Source organism: Molothrus ater, chromosome 9, assembly GCF_012460135.2.
Source record: "Molothrus ater isolate BHLD 08-10-18 breed brown headed cowbird chromosome 9, BPBGC_Mater_1.1, whole genome shotgun sequence".
Classification (NCBI taxonomy): Eukaryota; Metazoa; Chordata; class Aves; order Passeriformes; family Icteridae; genus Molothrus; species Molothrus ater.
The window spans coordinates 20919464-20938071 of record NC_050486.2 but is presented as its reverse complement, the minus strand read 5'-3'; the positions used below and the strand labels follow the sequence as shown (position 1 = coordinate 20938071).

At 45.5% G+C, this 18608-nt stretch overlaps 1 protein-coding gene across 2 annotated transcripts in view; it reads right to left on the bottom strand.

Annotated features, from left to right (window-relative positions):
- Positions 1-239: 239 nt before the first annotated feature.
- Positions 240-18608, bottom strand: part of DMAP1 (DNA methyltransferase 1 associated protein 1) — a 29960-nt gene continuing 11591 nt past the window's right edge. For both annotated transcript variants that reach the window (XM_036388097.1, XM_054515829.1), the window contains exons 8-10: positions 16634-16705; positions 5706-5778; positions 240-3868 (exon numbers count right to left, since the gene is read on the bottom strand). In XM_036388097.1, the coding sequence (XP_036243990.1) occupies positions 3522-3868; positions 5706-5778; positions 16634-16705 (492 nt within the window). In that variant the 3' untranslated portion in view covers positions 240-3521. The remainder of the gene's footprint in view (positions 3869-5705; positions 5779-16633; positions 16706-18608) is intronic.

The window sequence follows — 18608 nt, the reverse complement described above, 5'->3', positions numbered from 1 at the left end:
CACACGGATTTCGTCAGAGGCCCTGGCACCGCTGCCTTCGTGGGATCCGATTAACGGGGAAATAAAAGGGCCAGAGAACCCACACAGCAGAGTGAGCAGATGCCCTATAAAAATCAAATACAGGGTAATCAAGGGGACCGAAAGGTACATTTAAAAAAACAAAAACCCACCCTGGAAACAAAGGAGCTGGGCTTTGTGGCTTTCCTGGGAGGGCTGCAGAATTAATGGGGAAGAGCACATGTGTTTGATAATCTTTATATGGCAAAAGACCCATCTTTCAAATATGTCACAAATTCATATTAATCACCTTCCTATTGCCTTCCGTGGCACAGCTATTCCAGTTGCCTCGGGCAAAATTGGGAACTGTCTGGTTAAAAAAAATGTTTTACATTATAATTTACAAGAGCTTACAAGTCTAGTTTCTTTTAATGGAAAGAACGATTAAAAAAAAGAGAAGAATATATATACACCCTGGTATATATACACTATATATATTAAAATATATATATATAAAAGACAGATATTGTAACTCCATCTGGAAAGAGAGAATGTTTGATCTTAACAATGTAACTTCTAGCTTTCAAACAGGCTCAGAAAACAAGAAGTCAGCAGGAGTTCAGATAAAGGAAGCTTAAAAGTCAAATAATTCTGACTCTGAACCCGAGACTTCTTAGACTCAAGGTCCTTTCCTTTACCCATTAATGGGCTGACTTGTGAGCTCAGGAACAAAGTGCTGCAATGTGAGGATTTCTGAGAGTCACTCATTACAGATCACTGAGTGGAGTCTGAGTTGCGGAAATCAAAGGATCCAATCTGGAGTAACTGGCTGAACTTCTGCTTGGAACTAATTTGTTCCGAGTTCGGCTCACCTTTCACCTCCCAAAGGCCCCGAGTAAAGTCCCTACCGGGGTCAGCCTCAAACAGCACTGGGGGGATCCCAGCTCAGCTTTAATGGTCAGCAATGGGCACTGCAGTCCCTGTGAGAGCATGGACAGGTACCAGGGTAGGAGGAAAGTGGTGGACACAGCAGGGCAGGACAGCACCAGGCTTCCCACTGCCCCAGGGGCTCTGAGACAGATGCCTGTCCCAGCCTGACTAACACACCCTGCTGACATGTCCCCCATCCCCACTGCTGGCCAAGCGGGCTGGTGGCAGACAGCTGCTGACAAAACCAGTACCTCAAAAGACCCTGGTGTGCCTTTGCCAATTCATTCCAATTCCTGGAAAGGAATCCAGACATGCCAGGCAGCGCTCAGGAGTCTCGACTCCTAGTCCTATTCCTGGCTTTGCCACTCACTCCCTCCAACATCTGGAGCAAGATACTTCTCTCCAGGGAAACAAATCTGGCTTCAGGGGAGCAGCTGGTTTGGAGGCTGAACTAATCCATGCTTAATCCAACATGTAGAGTGCCATGGACAGGCAGTGCTAGACAGCACAAAGGGATTCTCCAACTCAGAGGAATTTGAAGGAGGGAGATTAAATGATTCCCCCAAAGGCCCTGGCAGCTCAGTGGCAAAGCACACGCTGGAACTCGGGAGTTCAAGGCTGGCATGGCAGGGTTAAACCACTGCAGCAGGACAAGGGCAAGTGTCGTGGCCAAGCACCCATGGCTGCAGGAGGAGAGGGAAGGAAGGACCATCCACACCATGTCCTGGCCCTGCTGTCCCCACAACAGCCTGGGACACCTTGGGGCCCTCACTGTGCAGGGTGGGGACACATGCATGCACCCATCAGCCATCCCCCTTCTCAGTGCTGACCAAGCCCAACCATCTTCCAGAGGCAAATTTCAGCCATGATGCTGGACAAGAGGCACTGGAGCTGGATCTGCCAGCTCTGGACAGGGCAGGGAGAATCACCAGGACATGACCTCTACTCAGCTCGGCCTGTCTTGGGAAAAGCTGGCTGTGGGCTGCAGGGTGTTGATCTCTCTCTCCCACTACCACATAGCCCAACAATTGTATAAAGGTTCAGGGCAAGCACGCTGCCAGGCCCGGCCTGACTCTCCAAACATATCTAAACCAGGCAGAACATGGTACAGCAGCCCCGTTCTCTTCCTCTCCAAAATACTCCTCCAGCTGGGATGTAATTTCCCCCCCGCCTCAAAAGGTAGCAAAAAATGGTCACAGTGTGAATGTGCTTGACCTTTTGTCTTGGACTAATCTAATTGTGTCGTCTTTGTGTAATCAGCCGGTAAAGGTCAGTGCTGTATTTAACATGGGGGCCCTTTAGGTACTGAATTTGCCTTGCAGTGAATTAACTTGATTATATTTCTTTCAAATATGTCAGAGACCAGGTCAGTTTAACCCTCTCTGTGCTGCCTGGGCCCATGCCTTTGTTTCCAATTCCAGGAGGTGGCACCGAGGGACAATGTGGTCAGAAACACACACATGGGCTCCCTCTTCCTACAGGTATGGCTACCACCACCATCTCTCCCACCTTCCCAACAAGCCAGTTCTCAAGGGAGACCAACTGTACTGTAAATCAGCCCGAAAAGTTGGCAAACCAGGACACTCCAGACCGCAGGGAGGGAGGGCTGAGATTCCAGATTGAATGCAGTAGGGAAAAAAATAATAATTCAAAAGACTCCTTTACAAACATGAACCTGTCTCAGTGGAACTCTTCCTTACGACTCAACATTGTCACAATCAAATAGGACATTACTCAAGTCCAGGTTAACGTGTCGCCTCTGCCGTTGACAGATAAGGTGTTCTCAATATCCTGCAATACATTATACATTTTAGAAAGTAAAGGTCTGTGCCGCTACCAGGGGCAGTGCGTCGGAGGCGTCGGGGATGCCACGGTGTGGAGATGGGCAGCTTTCATCAGGCAGTTCAGCTCAGCTGTGCCAGGGGACTGCACAGAGGGGAAAGCAGCCTCAGCTGATCCCCAGGCTTACCCTTGGCCCTGAGGCAGTGGTGAGGGGCTGGGCAACCTGCCCTCCTGGAGGCAGGGAGGAGAGGCCGGTGATTCACATCCTGCAGAGGTACATGCACAGGACATTGCCACAGGGCTTGCACTGGAAGAAGCCCTAGGCCAGGCTTTTCTTTCTTGGCACTGGAAGTAGGGTATAAAAACCCTCCTTTGCTCTTCAAACACCTCTGTCCTTCCCAAGCCTCCTGCTCCAGGCAGGGCTACTGCTTGACTCCAGGGTCTCGGGCAGGTCATGTCTCATCACCTGAAGACTGCTTTCCCCACCTGCTTCCCTCTGCTGAGCAACCCTTACGAGGCTGTGTCTAGAGGGAAAATGCCTCAGGTATGCAGCTGTACCGTTGCTGCCTTAGAACAAGCTCTCATCACCCAAAGCCTCACCGCTTTGGTCCACAGTGGCACCCACACCAAGCCATCTGCCTGCATGCAGGATGTAGAAAGCCCTGCTGACCCCACCTGTAGCACCAAGAACACTGTCCAGCACAGGAGACAAGCCCAGAGAGCAGCACTGGGACTTGGGGGGGAACAGGCGTGTTCTGCTCCCTCGGACGCGCATGCCTGGAAGGAGAGCAGGGCAGCATCCCCAGCGCTTGTCAGGGCATCTGCGTCGGAGACCTGAGTGCGCCCTGTTCTGCCCCCCCGACCTTCCTCCTCACCGAGTTGGGGGTCAGTGGTGCTCCTACTACATCAATGATCTGGTCCTTGGTATCTCCCTTGCCCTCCTCGATGCCGAGCCCTGTCTGGCCATCTGGATGGGCGCCTTCCACGCTGAGGGGGCCGATGCTCCCAGCTTTGGCCAGGGCCTCGTAGCGGTGCCGTAGCATCTGCAGCTCGTACTCGCAGTTGGCAAAGGCTTGTTTCAGCTCGTACAGCAGCACCAGGTCGCTCCGCAGCTCATTGAACATCTGTACAATCTCCTCTGTGGGCATAGGGTTAAGATCTAGGGAGAAAAACACCCCCTGTTAAACACCCAGACCTACAACCCTACAATGAAAAATCCCTATAAAGGTCTCGGCTGCTGCTTCATTCCCACAAAGATACGCCGGGAGCCTCGCTCCAATAACATGGATCAGCAGCAATTGGTATCCCTAAAGGCTGCACTTCTACTTCTCAGACTGTCCTTTGGTTCTGACCACGGACTAAGGGTGAACCTGCAAAGTCCAGGACTCAGCAAGTGAAGGATGATGGAAGACCAGATAATTGAACTTTGCCACCCACCAGGTCACATGAAGGGAGCTCTGTCTTGCAGAGAGATTAGATCCCCACTGCTGCAAAGGGCAGAAGAGCTCCTGCTGCTCCCTACACCTTCACCAACAACAGGTGGACAGGCTGAGTTCTATTGCTTCTCTTACTGCTCCTCCCATGGCAGGTCCAAGACAGAGAACTGCTCTGCTGCTGTGTTACAGACCTGTTTGTAGCAGCAACTATCAGATCACCTCCCCACACCTTGCATTCTGCTGCCCCTCACCATGCACACACACAGAGACAGGAAGAGCTGCAAGTTCTGCAGAAGGAAAGGATGAAGCTCTGCATGTTTGCCCTGATACACAGCAGTGGCCCCTGTCTGCAGGGCTGCCCACATGACCCCCTTCCTGCTGGCACTGTGTTCACCCCCACAAAGCCCAGGTGTGGTTCTGCACTCTAAGGTACAGCAGGGCCAAAGCCCCAAGAGACCCTCAAGATACGTGAGTTCTGTGAGGCAGGAGCAGGGAGTCAGGAACCCCTCCTTACCTCATGGAAAGTGAGCTCCAAGAAGCACTCACATGCTTCCCTCAGGCTTCCCAAGCAAAGCACAAACAGCAACTCCCTTAGTTCTACAGCAGAAAGAGGAAACCATCCTGGCTGATGACTTTCACCAGCCACAGGAGGCCTTCAGAATGGCACAGGCTCCAATACAACATATCGAGCCATAAACCAGTTGGCCCAAAAAACTAACAAGACTTAACAGAAGTCAGTGCTGGGAACAGGCTCAGTAATCTCCTGTAAATCATTAATAAGGCTTCTATTTTTTCTTTCTATTTTTCTCTTTTCCTACCTTTAAATGTCTCTCCAGCCACAGTGCGGGAGGGAAGGGATCATCAGGTGTCTAATCAAGAGACACTGCATGCTGGGACCTGTAATACCTGCAAACTGTCCCCACTGCATGGAGAGCAGCCGCTGGCCACAGGCTGCACTTCTCCCCCTCTAGCCACGAGCAGGTATTGTACATGTTAAGTGAACCCTTCTTTCAGCTGCTAAGACACTCAAGTTCAAGAGTGAGGGATGTGTGTTTACTCGCCTTTCAGCAGAGATGCTCCAGATTTTCACACAGCATGCAACCTATAAAGGGGGGATGAACAGTCCCAGATGCATTTTGGACTTGCCACCGTGAGCAGTAAATTAAGAGGAAATGAAGCTTAAAAGCAAGACAGGGCAGCCCTGAACAATGCGCGTGCCGTGGTCACTAACACACTTAGAAGTACCTCTCCCGGCAAGGCTGAGATTTGCCTTCCTAATACTGTGCTGCCTCTCTTGATGGTTAAAAAGGCCCAAACAAGAGAGAAACAAAGGCTCTTTTAAAAGATTTTTCTACTGGGAGGAAAAAAAAAAAAACCCTGTGTATCTTGTTCTGGCTTTTACCCTCTCTTTTTTTTTTAAACACATAAAATATTTTAAAAACCATTCACATACTGTTATTCAAGAAACTGGCTGTATTACTAGGGGAAAAAATAGCCCATCTCGAGAACAAAGGCTAGCTCTGTGTGTCTCTTTCTCTCTCGCGTGCCCCCTTTACTCACCTACTCCGAGTTCCATCAGCATCTGCTCCAGGGCTTTAATCTTCTTCTGTCCCACCGAGCTTGGCAGTTTCATCTGGAACACAAAGGTAACAGAGCCACACAGCTCAGAGATAGCCCTCACTCACAGCCGTCTAGTTCAAAAGGCAAGAGAGCTTTTCTTTTTATAGTGCAGGGGGAACAAAAAAAAGAAAGGGAGAGAAAGGAAAATCAAGTGGTAAGAGAGGGAGACAGGGGCTGAAAGTTTTCAGACTAGGTCTGAGGGCAGGTATTGAAAAGCCCGGTCGTGAGGGCTTTTATTTTCTCTCTCGTGTGTGTGCAAGACACGCTGTTTTACAGTTTCCATGTGTCACTGAATTAACAACAAAAGTTCTTCTTGGCTTCAAACCCTCTCCCGCGGTGCCCAGCCCATCAAAGGGCTCATTTACACAGCGGCTAATGTGCAATGCTGCCCTACTTTATTCGCTTTAGCCGGCCTGATTAGACTCATGCGCTAACAGACTCACTTCTCCTTTTACCTGCTGAGCCCCAGACCTGTGGGATTCATTTACAGAGCAGGCTTTGTAACAAAGGGGAGAGACAGAGAGAGCACAGTTACTTGACTGGCGGAAGTGTGCACACACATTTACATCGGAGCTAAGGGGCTAGGTGAGAGAGGAAGCATCAGATGTGAGCTATGAAAGGGAATTGGAGCTGGCCAGGAGAGGAAGAATGCACACACTTAGCAGGGTCCTTCCTCTGCATTCATTTGGGCTCTAGCAGGAGTGCTAGCTGCTCAGACCAAGCATTTATTAGATTACCAGCAGCACAAATGCAGCTGGCACAATATGGCAGGGAGAACAGGTTTCCAAGCCCCGTGGACATATTCAAGAAAAAATGAAAGCACTCGGCTATGCTAGAAGACGCACCAGGAAAGAAATGGTTCTCAATACTGTATTGTCAAACACCCTTCTGCACAGGCACAGGCTGCCCTTCCACATTCAACCCTGGAAAGGTGACCTCACACCTCAACCTGGGGATCCCAATCACCAACTCAAGTTGCCCGGCAGGCCATTGAGCAGCCAGGAAGCAGGAGCATCCTGCAGCCATCCTGCACACACCACTTACTGACCAGGGGCCCAAACCTCAGCCACGAGCCCCCCAGCCACAAGTCTGCAACGTGGCTGGAAATGACCTGAAGGAAGGAACATTATTCACTCCACCTTAAAGCTGGCCTCTGAGGAGAGCTCACTGGGAGGGCCTGTGGTCACCTTACTTCCCATAAGCCACAGGCTGAAGTTGCCTGAAGCAGGCAGCCCAACATCAGTCTCCCAGATCAGACCCATTGCTTCCAGTGTTCGCTGCCCCAACACAAAAATGCCAAGAGGCTCCATCTGGAACTTCCTGATTCCTCTGAATGCAGGAGCACTGCAAGCACACACATATCCCCAAATGCTGAGAGCTCTAATCTTAACTCAGCTATGGCTATGTCCCATCAGCTGCTCCACAACACCAGTGTAGGACCTGTGTAGGACCAGAAGGATCCTGCCTTTTCCATAACATCACTTCAACCAAGAAACCAGAGTATGGATGCCATAGAGCACCCCAGGGGAATGGGCCCTTCACAGGCTGAGAAGCACCGTCCTTTCTGACAGATATTAGCACCACAAAAAAGACTCCAGCAAAGGACCAGGAGGACTATAAGGGGAGGATTTCTAAGAAACCAGCCTGCCCCTGCCTTTTTTTTTTACCCCAAAGGTCTTTGGCTTAGTGCTAGGGTTTCTGCATAGCAGTCAATTTCATACTTCTTTCCTACTGTAAAGAAACCAATTCTCTGCAGTTCACCACAAAATGATTGTTTTAGCAGAAGAAAGGCTGTCAAAGTTATCACATATTTGGATTTCAGTCAAGTCTTCAGCCCAGAGTCTCAACTTGAGCAGAACCTCACTAAAAGAGGTCTTCTGAGGAGCTCTGCTGCACAGACTACTTGCACAGGCTCTGCTGAAAAGGAGAGGGTAGAGCCCTAAGATAAGGCAGCCCAGAGCACTGGGACAGGAGATGTTCTGTTTATTCCATGGGTGCCATGCTGCAGCTAGCAGGAGGCGGCCAAGGAAGGAAAGGTCACTTTGCACCGCTCAGCAGAAGACTGAGTAGTCAGTCTAGAACATCTGGAAGATATCCCTGAAAGCAAGAGGACTCAGCCCAAAGAATTGTTCTGTGCCATGAGGAATCACACAGAACTTTTAAATGGGTGACATACCCAGCTCTGCCTCAGCTTGGGGATGTAAGGGCTGACCTAGTCAGAAGGTACTACCCTTAATTTGGGGGACACAACGAGCCCAGCATCTCCTCACTGAAAAGCCTGTGGACACACAATACTTGTGTGACTACCACAGCCCTGAAAGTGTCCTCACTCCTACCCCAACACCAGACATTGAAGCCTTTTTAGCCAAAGACAGGATTCTCTTCTGTTCATTTCCTTTCTGGCAAAAGCGCGCTGGGCACCAAGCCAGCTTCAGGAACAAAGGACAAGAAAAGTTCATCCTTGGCTAGGCTAGGTAGACAGACAGGAGGTCTTGGTTTGTTGGTTAGAGGAAGAGCACAAGCTTTCCTCCTGGGAGGCCTTCCACTAGCAAAGCCTTCAACTGTGATGTTGTACACATCTGGATCATGTCCCACAGGAGTCTGGTCTTCACTGACACTCTTGAAGATTAGAAGATGGAGCAGGGAAAGGCAGGACAAATTAATTTAACTTCAAAGAAAGGAACACTTAAGATGCTGAGGAAGAGGAGGACTGTGAGTTTAGTTTAAAACCACATCAATTAAGCTTCCTTTTAATTCAGGCAGGAGGATCTGGCCTGCAAACAGGAAGGCTTCATTGGTTTCTCAAAGCAAGAGTATATTTTAATTTTACCATCATTAAGAAAATGTTATGATTTATGTGGCTGCTGTCGGACTAATATCTTTAGAATTTAGCTGGCTAAGCCAATTCATCTCTAAGACTGATGAAGGCTGATTGCTCTCTATGCAAAATGTATTAAAACTAAATGAGCAGTCTATTACTCAAACGCTGCTGATAATCTGTTAGCCAAGGTCCGTTAGCTGGGCTGCCTTGTTGCAAGAGAGAAGTCTTCATGCTCTGTACAGCTCTGATAAGACCAAGCTTACTTCAGGAAGCTCTTCTTTGTTTTGGTCTTTCAAGCAGGTATCCAGGGAAGCAGCACAGTGCTGGAAGTGGTGCTCACTTGCCCCTCATTCCCAAAGAATAAAGCAATCTGCAGGGGCCACAAGTTCCAGCCAGCAGCCCGGAGAAGAGCTCTCTGGCTCATGATGTCTGCACTGGGACATGTGGTTTCTGTGGGCCATATCTCTGCATTAATGAAAACACCCCTTCAGGCAACCTTACTGCTGACACCACAGCTCCTGGGATGTTGTTGGTGTTGTCATGGATGGAGGCCTCCACAGGGGCTGAGGAAAATTATGTTCCTCTGAGAACTCCAGTGAGCAACCACAGCTTCTGAGGTGAATGGCATTTGCCCTTTTCTTTCCTTCCTCATAGCAGACTATTATTGTTATTTATTATCTTTAAAGTCCCCATATAATAATAATACCTGGGAAACAGATTGCTCCCGTCAGAAAACTGATTAGCTGGGATTTTTGAGGTTACTATATTTTGGATGCTCTTCTCCTTTGACAGCCTCTCCCTACAGCCCTCTTTGCAACACTAGCCTGTGCTTATAATTACACCAACATCACTTTTGATTTAAGGACTGTAATCCTTTGTCCTTGCTATAAACAACCTGCATTAAACACATGAACTGCGTGTACCAAGAGAAAAATAAAGAGCTACAGAAAATTGTGAGTCAACACCACAAAGCCACAGTACCAGAGCCTGCCTGTGCAGAGAGAAGCCTGGGATACACAGCCTCTGCTGGAATGCACTTGGTCTGGGAGATGTGGAATACAGGGCACTGACCTGTATTGGGTCATGCAGTTTAAAAAGGTCAGACCAGAGCAGCCACCACACCTTCACAGCAAGGGCTGGGACTGGGTGGACTCTCTGCAGCTCAGTTTCTGTACAGGATCTCACCATGGATTACCCTTGAGGTTTTGCATGATACAGGGTTTTTATTTAATGTTCGAGGCATTTTGCCAACAAAACCTTGCTAATTCACACTAATGACTAGGAGACCTACTGCAAATTAATTGCTAATTGGCAAAATTCATTAAATTAACAAACAGGATAAGAAATAACTGAAGATATAGCCTCCCTAAACAGACTTGGTTCATTTATTTTTGTGTGCCATTCAGTTTTCATGATTTATGCTAATACTTTTAACCATAGTTGTAAATGTATTTGAATCTATTTTAGTAGAGTAATGAAGTCTAAATAATAGCAGAGCTTGCAACACAGTCCTGTTATGCCTCACAGCATCACCACCTGGCAGGTAGAGGCTGTCATAGGGATCTGCAGTAGGAATGGAGGAGGTCTAAAGGATCTACAGACTCAGTCAGGGCCTTGTGAGTAATTATATTTGGCTCTCAATCCATCACTTTCTACATAAATGCTCCTTTTCTGATGCTCCCAATTTCCCACTCCTCCCCAAAAAAATCTTCTGTGCTGAAACCTTTTGTTTGGTCTATCACCAAAATACAAGGTTTTTAAAATTAATCAGTGGTTATTTAAATATTTCACATGAACCCTCCCTGATGCTGCACTTCATTTTAATTCAATTTTAAGGTAAGTTTTTTCTTAAAATCAGCCTTCCCCAATCCTAAACAATATAACTGTCCTAAAAACATTAACCCTAAAATCTCCACACATCTGAGCTGTGCCTGTACAGCCTGTACAGCTGTACCTGTGGTTTTATGCACCATCACCAGTATTGTTCAGCATTATAATACAGCTCACTGACATTGAAAACCACCTTCCTTATGGATTTCAGCAACAAGAAAACTTTCTCATTAGGCACTTTCTTCATGGATATCTTCAGAGTATTGAATGGTTTAGTGGATTTCCAGGAAGGAGTGCTAAAGTTTCAGATAATAATGTTCTTTGCATTTTCTGCCTGAAGGTCAAACATTCCTGAGTTGCATGGCTCTACTCTGCAGGAGCAGAGAGCCTCCACTCCTGTACAGTTTTAAGACCCAAGGAAGGAAAGCACCATATTAAGTACTTTAGTCTTAGAGCTCTGGAATTTGAAAAACCTCAGCTGAAAATTCAGTTTTAGATATGAACTTGCACATTTCTGAAATTCTGAAGTGCTTCACTGCATGGAACTGAAGTGCTGCAGAAGAAAGAACTGCACAGGACATTTTTACTGGGGGGTATTTTATGCTAAAAGTACATTACCAGAATGGCACTACAGTAGTTTGCTTTAAGCAGATCTGCAGATTCCCAGATAGTCCTACCCCTGCTCTCATTACAGGCATGAAGACCAAGCTGAAACTGCAGAAAATGGAAATGGCTGCAGCCTCTAAGCTGCATCTGACAGAAACAAGCCAAGAGCACAGCAGCGTGTGCTGTGATTGCAGGGAGGACCCTAAGACTGGCACAGGAGGGGGAATTCCAAGGACACTCTACCATAGTACAAGAACATTATGTAAACTTCCAGATCAGACATAGCAAAGTGTAGCAACACATGCATCTAGTCTTGAATTGATGTTGATTTTCTCTTAAATAATTTAAACGAATCTCCACTTACACAAATACCAACAACCACAGTGACTAATTACAGTCCAATCATTATATTGGTTACACTAATGAAAGAAAAAAGTGATATATACGGAGCTCTGCACGTGTTACACACAATAAAACTGGCTGATGAATGACACCCCAGACTGTGTCACTAGAGGCACACAAAGGTACTAAAAGCTTCTCAAATCCAGGACTGACAAAGGTCCCTGAGGGCTCACACTGCATGGACACTGTTTGGTACTGGATGATTCAACAGAAGCAGCAACATGGAGTGTCCTTTCCAGAGCTAAAATTTATTTTAAAGACCCCATTCCTGCACCCAGGGTGATCCCAGTCCTGTAGCCAGAGTGCTCTCCTTATACCCGAGAACCCACTAGGGCTTTGGTCCAGATGCTCTGTCACATCAGTAACCTCCACAAAAAAAAGGTGATGGATGGATTTTCTTTCAGCAATTTAACATTAAGTGCCTTTTGGTTTAGCTAAACACAAGAATGGAGGAAAAGACATGTTGGATTCACCTTCTCTAGTTCATTCAAGATTTTGTATCCTTTGCAGTTCTCTCTAAAAATAAATACACCAATATTTTCATCTTATTTCATTCTCTACAGACAGGAGTTTGATTAGGAAATGCACCAGCACTCTCTTGGCCTTAATTAAAGGGCATATAGTACAACAAATAGATGGCAATGCCACAACATGAATTCGATCCAGCCTGCATCATTTCTTCATAAGTTTTATTCACAGAAATGAGAGAACTACTTCCCTTCTACACCTGTCAGACTCCCTGTGGAAATTACTCCCAGCCACTCTCTTGAAGAGCGCAAAACATACAACTTCACTAATGAAAAATTGCTAGCAGAAGCAACAAGCACATCTCAGCTAACTAATCCATGGGATGTTCAGACCTGGAAACATAAACTTTCCCCACCTAATAAGGGTGTGCTGATCTCCATGAGATTGATGTCAGAACGCCTTGGAGTGTAATCAATACAAAGCAAATAAATAATTAATTGCTTCAAGTAATTAAATTTATCAAATCCAAATAAGAATAACTGGTATTTTATGGAACTGCTTTCAAAAGCTGAACCTCTGAAGGGATGGTATTGATCACAGGAGGACAGACAGATGTGTCACATGCTCACTGCCAATGAAGTCTGGGTTTGCATTAATGACAGGGAAGGAACAGAAGCCAGAAGCCTCCAGTGCAGGGTAAACAGCCAGCATGCTTGGCCATGTAATTATTGGTCAGATCAAATATAGAGAATAAACATATCTAAACACATACATACAACCCCATCTTCCTCTAGAAATATCATTCACCTTGGACTTGCAGGAAGCACTTAGTTCTCACTCCAAGAAAAAAAAAAAAGGAAGAACTCACACACATGCTTCCCCACACAACCACAGTAAATTCTTACTCATTAATCAGTGCTAAAAAAGTGCTCAGAAGGCTACTAAACATTTAAAAGCTGGTGAGTGTGAATATTTGAATCAATGGGTACTAAAGCTCTACTTGTAATTTTCCTTCCTTTACTTCTTTCTTAATTTGTTCAACTGGCAAATTGTCTACAAGATCCCAGTTAAGCAGATGGAGTCAGGCTGTTGGCTGGAAGCCTTTTCTGAGGGGAGGAGGCCAGCTTTGAATGACTAAGCTGAAGCATCCCTCAATCCTTTCTGCAGACTGAGAATTCTACAAACATCTTCTCATCACAAGGTTTTGTTTTGTTTCCAGATGAGACACCACTCAAATCAATTCTCTTCCAGTTCCTTTGCTTCCCATGAGAACTGAGCAAGGACACAGACATACACCTCAACATGCAGGAGTGGGTACAAACATCCACCCTTTCCCATGCATCATCTTCTTTCTTAAGCCACTGCTGCAACAATTCAACAGCATTACCAAAATTGTAAGTTAAAATCCACTGACAGAGCTGAGAGAGAAGAACTTAAAACACACTGCAGAGATGTTAAATATGCCAAAGTCAAGTGCCCTGAACACAACAAAGTCAAAGACAAAGGTTAAGTTTAAAAGAAAGCTGAACATACATGGTACAGAAACACTGTGGTGAAATCAGAACAAACTCAGTTCTGCCCTACTGAAGCAACATCATGCCCAGATCACAAACATGTAGTTACTGTTTGTTTGTCTGTATCCTGGAAAAGATCCAAGTTTAACAGCTCCCATCTTCCTTTCCTTCAGGCAGACCCACAGCAAAGTATTCCCTCTTCATAGATCCCTGCTTTCCCTTTAGTCTTTTCTTCACTTTTACTTGTTCAAATTCCCTACACATCTCTCTTTTCTTCTGGCTCTTTGGCTGTCTGACCTCCCAGCTGAGCAGAGCTGGTATAACAGGAAGCTTTCCAGAAGTAATGCTTACGATTAATAATTCACTTCTGATGTTATTTTCATAACACTGTTTTACTAACATCAAATGCAAAGGTCTAAAATTCTTTTCAAGAAACTCTTAGAAGGCTCACCCCATTCCAAACATCTGCTACTGCCCCCTGTTCTCAGTGGCACCAAGGCAATACACTGCCTTGAATTAAGAGGAAGCTTTTCATAATGCCCAGCTTCCCACTGCCTTAGAGGAACTTGCAGTCTGTGCTGTCAGGAGGCAGAGGGAAATCCCATGCAGAGCAAGGGCACAGGGGCTGTGGCCTTCTTTGCCTGTGGCCACAGTCCCATGGAGAACAATGGGAGACTTGGGCCAGTCTGAGAGCAGCCAGCTTGTCCAAGTCACTGCAGAAGATTACTCTTCAGCGTCTGCTGAAGGAGAAACTTTCAGTTATGAAGAATAATGGCTCTAAGTGACCATTAATCCTCACAGGGGGAGAAAAAAAACAGTCTTCAAATTCAGTCTGTCCATAAGATTGTGTAAGCTGTAATGATGGGGAATTTGAAGAGCCATGGCTATTGTCACAAAAACTACTGGGAACAAATTAAGTTGAATACGGATTCCTAACTTTTTCTTCAAGGACTCATTTCTATAAATTAATTTTAACTCAGATTTCAGACTAATTGTAAATCCTCAGGGAAAAAAAAATCTCTAATCAAAGAGTAAGTGCTATTATCCTGGGGATGATATGGTACATTTTTCACACATGACAGAGGTTGAGCCCTGATCTCACTGCAAAATCCAACTTCACCTAACCACGAAAGGCATAAAGCACAGTAGCAAAGTATGAAACAAAGGAGGAAAACAGAAGCCTTTTGGTGAGGAACTCTTTAGGTCTTCAGGCAAAAGAACTTACTGCAGGACAGAACAAGCTTTTAGAAATCATTTTTCAATGTGCTAAGGGCAAAACATCTTATGCTGGATGTTGCCAGAGTATGAATTTCCAGCACTTCATTCCAATTCCTCACTTAGTCCTACTCAGCCTCCACCCTGATCAATTCCACATCACTGGAGATCAGAGGGTTTGCCATATAAATCCCACAAGAAAAATAATTTGGATTAGCATGGACTGTCAACTCCATAACACTTGGCACTTCAGCACCTCTTGCCAGTTCAAAAGGCCTGTACTGACCTCATGTAATTAATTCTCCCCATCAGGCATCTCTGAAGCAAGTGAGTCTAATAGCTCCCATTTTAAAATCAGGGAAGGCTTGGATAAGGAAGCCAGGTGACTGGCTAAAAGCCACAAATGAATTCATTTTTCTGGCTTAGAGGTAGGTTTCACACTTCCAAAAAGCAAGGTGTTGCTTTTTCACCTAGATCAGCGATGAACCATCTTTTTAATTTACAAACCACTGGTAATTCTAAGACAGCATTTATCTCCTTAAAAATTTCAAGAAGAACATAGAAAGTTGCTCTAGGTCACTCCAGGAGCTTGGATACTGCAGGCTAAAAGTTGCTGAATCAGACTGCCATGCCTCAGCTTAACACTGCATCTTGGGAGCATTAAAGGGAACAGATAAAAGCAAGTAGCACCCATTTTCACGAAGGCTGGGATTTGAGTTGCCTGTCTGGCACACAAAAAGGCTGCTGGCTTTGCCAGATGGTTCCATCACTGATACATTATTGCTCAGCTTCTCTTCCAGAGGGGGTAAAAAAAAATAGAAAAGATCAACCGTTACTTATTAGTTTTCAAAATCCAAATCAATCTCCATAAATTACTCTATTTATCTTAGTGCTGGAGAACACATCTGCCACATCTCAATAAATCTCAACACCTGCACTGCAATCTTGCTTGTCTCTGGACTGTGATTTCCTCAAGGCTGTAGCCCCTCACTCAAACACGTATCCTGCAGATGGTGGCACTGGTACACTGAAGGGGCCCCTCAGCAGTGACCCTGCTGAGGCATCCTACCTCTCACACACATGCACCAGTACATCAAAGCAGCATTATCCTAAACACATTTCTATTAACAGCCAGCAAGATCTGAAACCAGTCTGATATCAAAAGAACATTCCATAAAAACAGTCTTTTAAATTTATTATGCTAAGTGAGGATGCCAGGCAAGGAATGTACTTATCCAACTTTGCTATAGTAAAGCAATTTAAAATCTTTTTTTTTTTTTTTTTTTTTTTGGCTAGGAAAAAAGCAAAAAGTACTTGTATAGGCACACAGGATTTTGATATCAAAACTTCTCTGAAAACATTCAGTTGACTGAGCAGGTTTAAGTTACTTGATATCCCAAAACCTGTGGCAAAGAGGCAGGTGTCAAGTCTTGCTGATATAAGAAAGCACTACAAAAACAGCAAGAAAGTTCTTTACTCAGGAGTATCTCTGCAACAGACTGAACACTGGGGCTTTTCCAAAAAATATCTTCTAAGATAATGTAAACAGAAAAGCTAAAAATTCTATGTTTATGTGTTCCTGGTTTTTTTCAAGACACAACCTGAACATGCAGTTCTTAATCATCTTAACTAGATGATTTTAAGGTCCTTTCCAGCCCAAACTACTCCAAAAGAACCTCTCAGCTAGCAACACACATGCTCCAAGAGGCCCATTAGTTCTGGCTGGGGGCTCTGTTTGGACTAGAGAGCTCCACTTGGTTCTGTCACAGGTGTCTAACAGCAGAGCAGGCACACTAGTGACAAACACCAGCAAGTTCAGGTGCCTCTGCAAGGCAATGAGTTGGCTTCCACAGAGCCAGCATTCCAGGTTTCTGAGTCTCCACATTTATAGAATTCCTTTCTTATTTTAGAGGCAAGAACTTGACTTTCTTTAGCTATAAAAGGATGAGGAGAGAGCCAGGCAAAGTGAAAGACATTAACAGAGGTCCCATGGGAACAGGACAAGAACCTACCCTCTGGCTCCGCAGCGTGACACCTGCAGATTTGAAGTCAGGAAACTTGATGCCAGCAGTCTCAGGAACAGCCTGAAAGAGATTGAAACAGGATGTGTTGATGGAGGAAACACAAGAAACACAACATTTCATATAGAGACTATCTGAAGGGGAAACACCATTTCCTATGACAGAGAACCACCTGCCATGGCCACATGTCAGAGCTGAGGCAAGAGGAAAATCCCAGGCAATGGGATTCAGTGGGAAAATCCCAAGCAATTCATTGAGAAAACTACTCAAAGCATCTTTGGAAAGCTCAAACATTTTTGGTCAGTTGGTTTAAATGCACTGCTCTGCACAGAGACTTACATCCACCCACACAGAAATCCTGACCCCACATGGTATTTATACATATTTGCACAGTATCATGCTCATTCAAATTTGACCCATTTCACTGATCAAAACAGCCCAGGACTTCCCTAAATCTTGCCTTTTGACTGTAAACTCTCAAAGGAATGAGCTGAGAAACCTCTGATCTGTACAGACCTGAGGCCACTAATGAGGATGCAAGGACTGCCCCCTCCCAGGGAGGCCTGCTGTTCATACATGTTTTGCCATTTGTCCACTCATTAGACAGTTTTCTTTCTTTCTTCATATTTTAAGTACAGCATTAAAATGCAGCAAACTTCCATGTTTCTGCTGCTAACAGTAGAGCATATAGTTGCATTTCAATGAAATGGAAAAAAATAAATACAATCCCTTAAAAATCTATGCTGATGAGGAAAGCAAAAGGTGAGCAGACTTTTAAACTATTAAACCAAGCTATCTGTGCAGTGAATGGTTTGGGTTCCCCTGAATGGATCAGCAATACTTATGATTCAGGCTAAGAATAGCCACAACCTCTGCAAAACACATGCACAATTGTGTTTTTCCAAAACCAAGTCACCTCAAATCTCCCCATTTCTCTGGAAACAGCATTTGCCTTGCTGCACCCAGATTTCTCTGCAGAGAGGCTCTGCAGCTTGCTCTTTCTTTGTTCCAGACAGGGCTGAGACAGCCAGGGATGCCCCAAGATCATAAGAGATGCTGAAGGACAGTGACTCAATTTCTCAAGTTCCCTGCCAATAACTCTCACATCCCTATCAGCTATCTCTAGGTCTTGGTCTTGAGGTGGCACCCTGCAAACCACTCTGCATGGCCAGGCATTAAGATTATTTCAGTTATCTGTTGTCTGTCCAATAAAGAGAGGACATTGGAAAAGGTTCCTAAACATGACCATGAAGGAAAAAGTATTATCTAACTACCAACAGGGCTAATGAACTTGTAGAGATCAAAGTGATCTTTGGAAGGATAAAGCCTCCCTGCTTGCCTTATTAGAGACAAACAAGGCTGCAATCAAAAACCAATCCTGTCTGCTTCCTTTGCACAAAAGGCTGGCTTCCAAACTCCCTGAACTCTGCCCCTCAGCCTGTTGCTGAACACCCTGACACAAGCAGTGTGGGGAAATCAGCATCACTGCCTCAGCCAAGCCAACTCTGACTTGCATTCAGCAATAAGCAATTAAATGGGTTCTTTTGCCTCATGTGCCTGTACAGCCTGTACATGCTGTAAACGCTTCAACCTCAATTGACTCTTGCTAAATGATTTTCCTTTGTTGAAATGATGCTGATGCAGCTCCCGATTCAAATTCTTAGTTAAAATGCAATTTTTTTCTTAACATTTCCTGGCTATAGTTGGTAATTGACTCCTAATGGACTCTGTCATGGATGAAATGATGCTACTGCAACAACAGAAACTGCTTCTCTGCCCACCCTGGTGTGCCTATGCACTACATGCCTGCAGACAGGTCCTAGACAACGTTTAGGGGTGGACTCCCTTGCCTTGGCATCCTCAGCATCTTTCCAGCCCCATTCTCTAGCCCCCTTTTGTTCATTCCCACCAGTGACAAACTGCCTTCTTTACAGGGAGATATGCCAACCATGGCTGAGCTTTCCCA